Here is a 12,360-nt window from a genome sequence, read left to right as displayed (position 1 = left end):
ATGGCTCAGGAGTAATCTAAGGAAATACGTTTTTACAGGAAGGGTGGTAGATGTGTGGAACAGTCTCCTGGAAAAGGTGATAGAAACAGAGACTGTGGCTGAATTCAAGAAAGCCTGAAATAGGCATGTGGGATCTCTTAGAGAGGAAGACATAATGATTATTGCAGATGGGCAGACTGGATGGACCATTTGGCCTTTATCTGCCATCATGTTTCTATGAAAGCCTTGTAGGTTCTTACCAATAATCCTGCTGGCCTCACTTCGACTGCTGTCTTGAATTTGGGATCCCAGATCTGATCTTGTATATGAGCTCAGTTGGCCCAGCAGTGTTTCACCAGTTGGCCCATAGTTTGACTTCTTCATCTGGGCATGAAGTGCAAGGGCATTCTTGCAGGCATGCTCTGCACAGAATACCACACTGAGGAAAGAAAGCATGCACAATAAGATTCCAAAGTTGCTATTAAATAATAAAACTGCATTTAGAGTGTCCAATGTTTTAGACTCCATGTAAATAAAATTGGATCAAAATACACCATAAACTCAAGTGGAAAAACTAAATCCATTTTAGCCATCTTTGATAATTGCTGACATTTGCACTGTCTCCCAATATTCAAAGGATACATACAACGCATTTAAATTGTTAACCTATCGAGTATTTTCTCTCTGTATATACCAATATCAACTTCCTTCTTTCACACCTCCAATAAATCAGTGCCAGAGAAGCCCTAAAGGTATCCACAACAGATTAGAATAGCTTGTATTCTCACACAGTCAAATCCCAGTACCTCTAATTTCAGTTATTTTGCTGTACTATTTATCAAAGCTATGTAAATATTGCCCTTAGCAAAAAAATGTGGTTAACACTTCATCTTCTGTAGGACATAGCTAAGGAACCAAAAAAGACTAGTCCCTGTTCCAGTACTGGAGTGGTAATGACACCAGCATAGGACCTCCTTTTAATTTTCAAATACAGTGCCAAAAGAGCACGTTAAACAAATTTCAAGACTTGGTCAAGGCTTACATTTCACTTGTAACCTTTGATACCTCATAAATCAGTGTTGTAGATTAAGGGCAATAAAAATTACAATTGTTACAGTAGCAAAAATGGTGAGAAAACCCCCCCCCAAACATCCCAACAGTTCCTAGTTTGTGGCTTTATGCAGACTCTGAAGAATCCACTTGCTACCTTGCTTGCTTAAAAAATCCTAACAAGTAAGCATCTTCTGTTTCATTCTGGGACACAGAAGTTAAGTAGCTACAGTTGCATGGTGAGAGAAACATTTTGGGCTCTAATGCCACAGGCGAGTCCCATTGGCCAGCTCAGAATAAAACAGCACAACCCAGTTAGGCCAGCCTGCCATCTATGAACAGTTTTAATATATGCCCATAAAAAAGAAAATCAGCATGGGACTTAAGAGCTAGTAGTAGTAGAAGAACACATTTTCAAGGTCCTGCTTTAGCCACTCTTGATTCCTACATGAAATTCCTTTTTCCCTAGCTTGGGATTAACCAAATGAGGCTGAGAGGGGACAGGTAAGCAGTAGGAAGGATTGGAACCATGAATTGTCCATGGGAAGAGGAGATGTCAAAAGGTTAGGAGCCTTTGTGAAGCTTAGGGAATGGAGATCAAGGTAAGATGGAGAGAACTCAAGAAGCCAAAAGGAAAGGGAAGATGAGGGAGAAAATTTGGGACAAAAGGGTAGAAGAAGCTGGAGAAGAGCAGTCAAATGAAGATTAGAAAATGGGGAGGTGAGCAAAAAGACTCAAGAAGAGGCTATGGGGAGGGGAATACCGAGTCCAGGGCCTCCTCATGTTTAACACTAAGTAGGGAAGAGAAAAGTGAAGCAAGACCAGTGAAAAGGGAGGGTAGGGGTGGGGCTGAATCTGGTGGAGATGGGTACTGGAAGGCAGAGCACTGCAAAGGCGTGTGAAAACCCCAAGGAAGAATTGTAGCATGAAGACCCACACTCACCAACCTCAAAATTAATGTGGTCAGCAGAATACTTGGGGAGTGAACTCTATAGAGGAATTTTTCTAACCATGCTTTTTTTAGGCATCCACCCCCTTGCATTTCCAATCGTAAATGCACATACCCATCCTTTTTCTCAGGCTTAGGAACAGCATTAGGACATCTCTTGCCATTCTTCGCAGATACATAACTGCATTCCCTGTATGGTGCGTTCTTGTCCTCAAGGATGTGCTTGAGGCAGTACTCTTGACCATCCAGACGAGGCTGTGAGCACACACGATGGCTGAAGGAGCATGCCAGAGGCTCCTGAGGTCTTGGTACAGGTGTGAGACGTCCCCGACTCGATGACAGCACATGAATTCGAATTCTGTTCATACCCACACCTGCCACATGTATATAAACATACAAGTCAACCAGGTGTGTTGCTAGAAGATATGCTACCAGGATCATCACAGGGTCACCCACTACAGGAAAGCTTGAGATTAGCAAACAGAATCCTTAGCTGCAAAGGAAAGAGGAGGAAGGGGCAAAGATCATGTGAGCTGATGTTTACAAACATGGCTAGTATACACTTATTCCTGGAGAACTTCTACATTTAAAAAGAATTCTGCAAACATTGTATAAACACAAAATCTTTGTGTAATAAATTACAATGTAATAAAGAAGGATAAATTAGATCTTACCTGCTAGTTTTCTTTTTAGTCCCTCCAGACTGGCACAAATGGATGGGTTTATGCTCATCTGTCAGCATGTGAAGACCGAGAACAAACTGACTTCTGATAATATAAGTGGGCTATGCAGAACCCCTGGAATCAGTCCTTGAATAGCCAAGCAGGAAAACACAAAGCCTATCCCAACTTAATTTGGAATAAATATATATAGCAGCAAATTATCAATTTACCAATTACCTGATTGAACAAGAGGAAAAAACCTCTGGGTGGCTTCTGTGCTGATCTGGAGGGACTAAAAGAAATAAAATTAGCAGGTAAGATACATTGTCTTCATCTTTAGCGACCCTCCAGACTGGCATAGACAGATGGGAAGTACCAAAGCAGTGATCATTATGGGTGGGGTCCCAGAAGGCCCGACATGACACATTGCCAAAAAACACCCACCCAATAGCGATGCACAAAAGAATGCAGTGATGATCACACAACTGTCTTACAAATATTCACAGGAGCTACAAAAGCACACTCTGCCCAGGAGGTCACTTGTCCCCTCATAGAATGAGCCTTAAGAAACTTGGGAATTGGCCTCTTCTTTAGAAGGTATGCTGAAGCGATAGCTTCCTTGATCTAACATGCAGTGGATGCCTTCGAAGCTACATCTCCCTTTCGGCGAACTCCAAACAGCACAAAAAGATAAGCCAGAACTAGAGTCCACTTGAGGTAAGACCGCAGAACTCTCCAGACATTTAACTTGTACAACTGCTTTTGCTCCAGGGAGCCCCCACAATCCCCTAACACCGGAAGGGAAACTGATTGACATGAAAAGGAGAAACCACCTTAGGAAGGAAAGAAAGAACAGGGCACAAGACCACCCACACCACAGAAAATTGAATGAAAGGTGCCCAACATGAAAATGTTTGTTAACTCTGAAATGCGCCGGTCAGATGTGATAGCCATCAAAAACACAGCCTTCAAATTAAGATCTTTAAGAGAACAGGAACCCAAGGGCTCGATGGGAGGAGAAGTCAAAACCAACAGAACCAGATTTGAGATCCCACCCCAAGACTGCTGAACGCACTGGCAGAATGGATCAGTTTTGTAGCTCACAAGAAATGCACATCTGGGTGAGTAAACAATAGATTTCTCTGGCATGCCACCAATGCCGATACCTGCACCCACAAGGAAGATAAGCAAGTTTCAAGTTTATTAGGATTTTTATATACCGCCTATCAAGGTTATCTAAGCGGTTTTTACAATCAGGTATTCAAGCATTTTTCCCTCTCTGTCCCGGTGGGCTTACAATCTATCTAACGTACCTGGGGCTATGGAGGATTAAGTGACTTGCCCAGGGTCACAAGGAGCAGCGCGGGGTTTGAACCCACAACCCCAGGGTGCTGAGGCTATAGATCCAACCACTGCGCCACACACTCCTCACACTGCGCCCCACACACTCCTCACACTGCGCCCTTCTCCAGCCCCTCTTCAAAAAAAACAACAAGATGCAGGGCAAAGATGCGTAAAATGGATCTGCGGAACAAGCAGCACATCAGACTTCGAACAAATGCCAGATCTACACTTAAGCCCAGGAAGTGGAAACAGCTCTGCTGGAGTAGCCTTTCCTGGTCAGCCGCTCCCTCACAAGAGCCAGGCCATAAAACAAAAGGGACCCAATTGAAAAACTGAATGGGCCCTTAGGACAGAAGGGAGTCTAACAGAGGAAGACACAGGAGTTCTGTGTCTAGAAAACGAATCAGGTTCCTGTACCAAGGACACTGGGGCCAGTCTGGTAGCACTTGAACTACTCATCATATGTGACACGAAGAACTACTCTGCCTATTAGCAGCCATGGGGAAAACACAAAGAAGACCCTCCGTTGGCCAATGTTGAACTAGAGCATTCAAGCCTTCTGCCCAACAATCTCTACGATGGCTGAAGAAATATGGCACCTTGGCATTTGAAGTGAGTAACCGTGAGATCCATCATCGGATGGCCAAATGCCTGAACAATGAAGTTGAAAGCTTCCATCCCCAGGCTGCACTCCCTGAGGTCCAACATATGTTGGCTGAAAAAAATCTGCTTGAATGTCCTCTACCCCCACTATATGAGTAGCTGAAAAACCTAGAAGATGAGCCTCTGCCCATTCCATAAACATCACCATCTCTTCAGTCACTAAACTCCTCTTGGTCCCTCTTTGATGATTCACATACACTACTGCTGTCACACTGTTGAAGAGAACCCAAACTGCCTTGCCTGCCAAAAGAGACTGAAAGGCCAAGAGAGCAAACTGAATAGCCCTAGTATCCAACAAACTGATCGACAAGCGGGCCTCCTCTGGGTCCAAGTGCCCCGAGCTAAGTGACCCAAACACTGGGCTCCTCAGCCAAGAAGACTTGCATCCGTGAGGACCACTGTCCAGCAGGGCTGATCCAGTCCCACCCATTGATAAAATTGTCTCTCTGCAGCCACCACCATAAACTGTGGCAATCACCGGTTGAGAAGCGCATACTACAGAAGGTGTGTGCGAGCCCGCACCCACTGTACCACCTCCAGGGATGCTGCCATTGACCAATACCTGTAGGAAGTTCCATGCCTGGGGAAACCAGGACCTCAAGCGGAAGCACAGCTGCAGCTTCTGCTATGCGCTTCTGGCAGAAACACCTTTCCTAGGCTCATATTGAAGGAAACTCCGAGATATTTCAAGTGCTGAGAAGGAATTAACTGACTTTTGGCTAGATTGCTCACCCAGCCTAATGACTGCAACGACTGAACTCCCTGGGCCATGGCCTGAATACTCTCCTAGAAAGATTTTGCATGAATCAACCAGTCATCTAGGTCCTTTCATGAATCTAGAGACCAGTGGATGAGCAGTGAGAGGCTTTCCTTCAACTGGTATATGAAAAGCTGTAATAGCGCTGAGATGGACTGACAGATGTAGATTTGAGTCCAGTCAGACAGATGAAGTAGATAATTCAACACCAAATCTACTGATAAAGAAGTTGGATCGTGATGATGAAGAAAACACCAAGAAGTAAACCTAGTCCACTTTTGATAACATTGCTGGAAGGCTGGTTTCCTGAAGGCATCAATAATATGTCGAACAGGCTGAGAGAGATGTAAAATCAGTTGGATTCAGCCTGAGAGAAACCCAGCTGTCAGGTGCAGTGATTGCAGGTTGGTATGTAGAAATGATTCCTGATGCTGAGTAAGTAGAGTAGGAAAAATTGGAAGAGGTATGGACTCCCTGGAGCTGAGCTGAAGTAGAAGGGAGAACCAATGTTGTCTGGGCCACCGAGGAGTAATGAGAATCATGGTGGCCGCCTCTCGTTTGAACAGAGTCCTCAGCATGAGAGGAATTGGAGGGAATGAATAGAGAAAAAGGCCCATCCAATCCAGGAGAAAGGCATCGGCTTCCAGACGGAGAGGAAAGAAAAGTCTGGAGCAAAACTGGGGCAACTGGAGATTGTGTGGAGCCACAAACAAGTCCACTTGTGGAGTGCCCCATTGAGTAAATATGGATTGGAGAGCTGCAGAGTTGAGAGTCCATTCGTGAGGCTGAAGAATTCTGCAGAGGTTTTCTGCTGGGTAATTATTTTCCCCTTGAATGTAGACAGCCTTTAAGAAAAGGTTATGAGCTGTCACCCAAGTCCAGATTCTCTGAGCCTCCTGACATAACAGGAGAGCCTATGCTTCCTTGCTTGTTTATATAGTACTTTGCTACTTGATTGTCTGTGCGAAGGAGGACAACTTGAGGGCAGAGAAGATGGTGGAAAGCTTTGAGGGTATAATACATCGCTCTGAGCTCCAGGAAATTGATGTGAAATTTCCGTTTTTTTTGGCAGACCAGAGACCCTGGGTCTAACGGTCATCCATATGTGCTCCCCAAGCATAAGGGGATGCATCTGTGGTGAGTACCTTGTGATGAGGGGATAAGTGAAAAAGGAGACCTCTAGATAGATTGGAGGAGGTCATCCACCATTGAAGTGACTGCAGAAGAGATGATGTTATAGAGATATGCTGTGAGAGACGATGTTACTTGAGACCACTGAGATGCAAGGATCAACTGAGAAGTACAAAGATGCAGGCTTACCAGAGATATTGCATGGATACTGGAAGCCATGTGACCCAGAAGAACTATCATGCGTCTCGCAGAGATAGAGTGAAGAGAGAGCATTTGCTGACAGAGGTGGACGAGAGCCTGAAGGCGATCTGGAAGTAGAAACTCTCTTACTAGAGTGGTGTCTAGGATAGCTCCAATGAACTGAAGATGTTGAGTTGGAATAAGATGTGATTTGGGGAAGTTGACTTCAAATCCCAGAATCTGAAGAAAAGAAATGGTCTGATGTTGCTTGGACCACTCCTTGAGATGAAACAGCTTTGATCAACCAGTCATCCAGATAAGGAAAGACTTGGCATGTTTGAAGGCGTTGGGCACAGTCACAGTGGAGAGAGATAGGCTGAGGATATTGCAGATAGAAGGGATGACAGTAGGAGAGATCGTGATCAGTAGATGGCTGGGGATAGGATCAGAGGAACAAGTAGTGAGTTGGAGGAGGCAAGAAAATATGCAGTTTTTTCTTCGGTGATTTCAGAGAAGGAAGAAAAGGTGGCAGAGGTCAATGGAGGGTCAGCAGAACAGACCAGAGGAGGGAGAGGTAGAGGCAATTTGGTTGAGAACTCAAGGTTAATCTTTTGAACCTTGTTGTGGAAGTACTTGGCCATAATCTGGGGAGAAAGCTAAGAAGAGGTCGGAGGTGAGGGCACTTTGAGTAGAGAGCTTAGTGTGGCAAAGACAGTGAGAGTTGTGACCACCACAATCACGCACTTTGTGAAGACTCTGGGAGAAGATGCCAGGCCAAAGGAAAGGACTTTGTACCGGTAGTGACGTTGATGTATCTGAAAACGGAGATATGTGTGTAGGCTTCCTTGAGATCCAGGGAGCATAGCCAGTCGTTTTGATTGAGAAGTAGATAAAGAAAGGCGAGGGAGAGCATCCAAAATTTCTCCTCGACTAGAAATTTGTTGAGAGCTCCGAGATCTAGAATGGGGAGCAGTCTTCTCGTCTTCTTTGGAACTAAAAAGTAACGGGAGTAGAATCCCTTGTTCTGCTGAGAGAGAGAATCTTCCTTGATGGCATTGAACAGGAGAAGGGATTGAACCTCCTGGAGAAGAAGAGAGGACTGTGCAGGGTCCAATCAGACTCTCTTGGAGGATGATCTGGAGGCAGAATGTGAAAATGGAGAGCGTAACCCTGACGAATGATGATTAAGACCCAGAGGTCTGATGAGATGAGCTCCCAACGAGTAATGAAAAGTTGTTGACGGCCTCCGATGGGCTGAGGCAGAGGCTGTAAAATGTTGATTGTGGCTTTGCCCTGAAGAAATGTGTCAAAAAGGCTGTGTAGGCTTTTGGGGAACTGTCTGTTTCGGATGTTGATAAGGTTGCTGCTTCTGCCTTCTAGGTTGAGACTGAGCAGGAGCTGCAGGCTTAGCAGCAAACCTATGTTGGTAAGAAGAAGCCGGTCTGAAGGGACGAGGCGGTTTCTTTTTAGGCTTGACCAGAGTCTCCCCATCTGGTCTCATGAGCGGACAACTTCTGTGTAGTCATGTCCATGGAGGGACCAAAAAGCTCATCTCCGAGACATGGAGCATTTGCTAGCCTATCTTGATGGTTCACGTCAAGTTCTGAAACACGAAACCAGGCCAGACGTCTCATGGCTACTAACATAGCTGCAGCACGGGAGGTAAGTTCAAAATGTGTTGCAAGTAGAACTTACCATATATTTCCTCAAATGAAACAGATCAGAAATATGCTGTTGAAAAGCAGGAAGCTTGCGTTCTGGGATGTATTTCTGGAAAAGTGAAATCTAACATAGTAACATAGTAGATGATGGCAGATAAATACCCGAATGGTCCATCCAGTCTGCCCAACCTGATTCAATTTAATTTTTTTTAATTTTTTCTTCTTAGCTATTTCTGGGCAAGAATCCAAAGCTTTACACTGTACTGTGCTTGGGTTCCAACTGCCGAAATCTCTGTTAAGACTTACTCCAGCCCATCTACTCCCTCCCAGCCATTGAAGCCCTCCCTAGCCCATCCTCCACCAAACGGCCATATACAGACACAGACCGTGCAAGTCTGCCCAGTACTGGCCTTAGTTCAATATTTAATCTTATTTTCTGATTCTAGATCTATTTAATCATGTGCTTGAGGTAAAAGGAAAAAAGGAAATGATAGTTGCCAGAGCGGTTGGCCAAGAAAGTATTTTGATAAAGTCATTTGCCAAAGCAATCCATGGCTTTGCCCTCTCTGCACGGGGTACAGATGCTTAAACACTAGCCCCTGTAGACTTATTCAAGGTGGACTCCACTAGTAGGGACTCGTGAGGAAGTTGAGGTTTGTCAAAACCAGGAATAGGAACCACTCAGTACAGAGAGTCTAATTTGCAAGGAGCCACAGGGATATAAAGTGGAGTTTCCAGATTTTTATAGAAAGTTTCCCATAAAATATCATGAAGGGGAAGCTTGAGGAGTTCCTTTGGCGGTTGATCATAATTTAGAGTTTCCAGGAACTGTTTAGAATGTTTAGAGTCAGCTTCCAGTGGAATGGACAGAGTTTTAGACATTTGATGAAGAAACCTGGAAAAAGTTGACTTTTCAGAAAAAAATAGGGGGCTCCTGAGAGGAACGTTGAGGTGAACCCTCATCAAAAAAACTTTCATTTTCAGAGATAAGAGGATCCTGTTCAGTCTCCCTACAAGTCTGAATCTTGAATAGAATGTGGACAATGTTGAAGGCTCAATATGCTTCAGTTTTTGCAACGCCTTCTAGGACTGCACCGGAGTAGCCTCTAGAGATATTTGTATCGAGGACGACTGGCACCGGGGAACTGGAAGAATCGACTCCTGTGTCGAATGTCTCCCCACCGATGGAGTATCAGAAGGAGGAGCAGTCGGTGTCATGGGTTCAGATTGGACTGGCACCAAGAGAGTCAGTGTCAACATGGGCATAAGCTAAGCCAGCACCAGCATTTGGAAATGCTCACACAAGTTCCTCCCTAAGCAAATTCTCAATCTTTTGCCTGAGGGAGAGCACACGTACTGCTGGCTTTTTTGCCGGTACCTTTGGTGCAGCTACACGCTCCAGCAATGAGGAGGTCGATGTTGAGGCACTCACTGATATAGGAGTGCTTTCTGGTCTTTTTCGAGGTCGGCAGAACTTGGCTCACTGCTACTTTTACTTGAGGCCCAGATGGGGTAGGGGAAGACTTCTTAGCCGGCTTACTCACAGAAAGTTGCAACACCAGAGTTTCTTCTGGCAGTGCCGATGTCAAATGATGCGGTGTCGATTTGGACGGCGCCAAAGTCGGTAGCGATGTCGAGTCTCCTTCCATTGCGACACCAAAGAGAAGTTTTTGTTGAATCAGGTGGTTCTCAGGCCCCAAGCACTGGAGACACCAGCGATGGGGGTCAGTTACTGAGATAGGCAGAGCACTACAACTGCACGTTTTAAAACCAGTCTGTGGGTGGGACATCGATGGAAAAATAGCCCCGGCAAGATCAAAATTGGAGGTCAAGGTGGTTGAAAAGGCCCCGCCAGGCTGAACCCACGAGAGGGAAAAATGAAATTTTTTTTTTTACAATCTAATTTGAAAAGTCTAAAAAATCTGTGAGAGCGGGAAGAAGGCAGTGAGAGAAAAAAATTTCAACAGCTGTTGAAAAATGCATCTTATTAGCTCTGCGGAAACGTGCACCTACGTCGGGCAGGAAGGCACACACGCATGCGTGGTGCGGGCTATCGCGAACTTTCCAAAGACTTAAAGTGGCGATGCCCTTTTAAAGTGGTCCGTACCGGAGCTCCATCGGTGACGTCACCCATCAGTGAGAATATGCTGCCTGCTTGTCCTGGGATAACCACAGCTCTGAAATTCACCAGCTTCTGAAGTTTGTTGAAAAGCCCATTTCTTCCAACGGCCCAACAAGGAGATTCTAGGCACAAGTCTGCTAGCGGCCACTCAAACTCCAGCGTATAACTGTCGGGGTTCACCTCCAGCATCCACCGATCCAACTTGGATCTCTCAATCTTGTTCCTATCGGTACCTGAGGGAGGACCTGAACACCTTCATTGGACAGGGCTGGCATTGGAGGAGGAGAATGACTGTTCTCAACCTCCTCCTCGACGGGCCACCTAAAAGAACTGCGTCTATTAGTAGAACTAACTTCCTGACACCATGCATGGGCAATAGTGAAGAAACTCCTGAAGACAGGCTTGGGCAGATCCACCCTTACAGGCTACCCAGGGTCTGTCTTCAAGCAATCGAGGAACCTTAGATGTCACCCAAACTCTTCACCACTTTATCCAATTCTTCTCCAAACAAAAAAGAACCCTTGAAAGGGAACCAACTGAGCTTAGTCTTGAGAGGTAGAATCCGCGGACCAGTCATGGAGCCACAAGGACTGCCTAGCAGCCAAACCTAAGGCAATGCCCTTGGCCGAAACTCGCAACAAATCATACATCACAAGAGAAAGATAAGAGGATCCCATCTCAATCTTCGCTACCTCCTGATCCAAGAGGGACCAGTCATCTGATTCTTTATCCCAAGACATGCTCAACCGAACAAAATCAGGAGCGAGATACTAAACCTCCACAAACAGCCACATCAAAGTTATGGTTGAGAAGTGAATCCATCCGATGATCTTGCACATCCCTGAGAGTGGAATCACTGTCCACAGGGACTGAGTTCCTCTTAGTGATAACTAAAACCATGGCATCTACCATGGGTGGCTGCAAGAAGTCCCTGTCAGGAATGGCACAGAGGCACACCGTGGACTGGCCCACCCAGAAAAGAGGTATTGGAGGCCTTCCACTGCATGAGGAAGAATCTGGAAGCTGACCAAATCATCTTGAGAAGTGGGTCAACAACTTGAGAAGCCTCCTTCAACTCGTCCTCAAAACATAACATGGCTGAAACCTGGTCAATGAGTTCCTGCAGTTTATCCCTGTGAATATGCAGCTGACCGATGTATCCCCTTCAACAGAACTCCACCATCCAATTATCAGACCACCTCCCCCCCCGTATCCTCCTGGAGGCCTGGCAACTCCTCAGCCAGCTGCCGCTCTTCTCTGAAGTGCAGTCATCCTCCAGCTATTTGTACTCCTCCCAGGACAAACGCTGACTTTTAGGAGGAGGAGAAATGTGGGAGGTCAAAGGGACCGAAGCAACCACACCCCCCCCCCCCAACTCCATGGGGGGAATCCCAGCTAAATGTATACAAAAGGTCCAATAAATCATTAAAATGAATTCAGGGGAAAACCCCATTTCAAAGCCAATCAGGCCCGTCGTTCCTCCCCCCCCCCCCCAAGATTGCATGCTCCAGTCATGGCGGGAGGTCTGCATTAGAGTTTTCCGTCGCCAAGGAGATGGTAGACTTCCTGCCAAAGAAGAAATAGCCAACATTACAGGCTCCCCCAAAGACATGGTCAGCAAATCCCTGCAGCCCCACGTCACGGTGGAAAGTGAATCCTCCTTTGGCACTACCTAGGGCAAAAGGGAATCCCCACATTTCGAGGATTCTCCCACCGCCACTGCAACATCGCCCTGCTGCTTTGCCACTGATGTGCAGAACTTGCAGATGCCAGCCGTATCAACACCAAGCCAGGAGCGGGCTGAAAACTTCTTCAGGCAGGGTTTACCCAAGGCAAGGGTAACTGACATGTGCAAAACAACT

General features: G+C 45.9%; 1 protein-coding gene across 6 annotated transcripts in view; it reads right to left on the bottom strand.

Moving 5' to 3' along the window:
- KANSL2 (KAT8 regulatory NSL complex subunit 2) overlaps nucleotides 1–12,360 on the bottom strand; it is a 269,907-nt gene that overhangs the window by 198,443 nt on the left and 59,104 nt on the right. For 4 of the 6 annotated variants that reach the window (XM_033936109.1, XM_033936111.1, XM_033936110.1 and 1 more), the window contains 2 exons: nucleotides 2,094–2,471; nucleotides 240–418 (listed from right to left, as the gene is read on the bottom strand). In XM_033936109.1, coding sequence (XP_033792000.1) covers nucleotides 240–418; nucleotides 2,094–2,419 — 505 coding nt within the window. In that variant the 5' untranslated portion in view covers nucleotides 2,420–2,471. The remainder of the gene's footprint in view (nucleotides 1–239; nucleotides 419–2,093; nucleotides 2,472–12,360) is intronic. The other 2 variants (XM_033936114.1, XM_033936115.1) reach the window with 1 other exon arrangement.

Source organism: Geotrypetes seraphini, chromosome 3, assembly GCF_902459505.1.
Source record: "Geotrypetes seraphini chromosome 3, aGeoSer1.1, whole genome shotgun sequence".
Classification (NCBI taxonomy): domain Eukaryota; kingdom Metazoa; phylum Chordata; class Amphibia; order Gymnophiona; family Dermophiidae; genus Geotrypetes; species Geotrypetes seraphini.
Note: the sequence above shows the minus strand (reverse complement) of the source record. Positions and strands in the feature narration are given on the sequence as shown.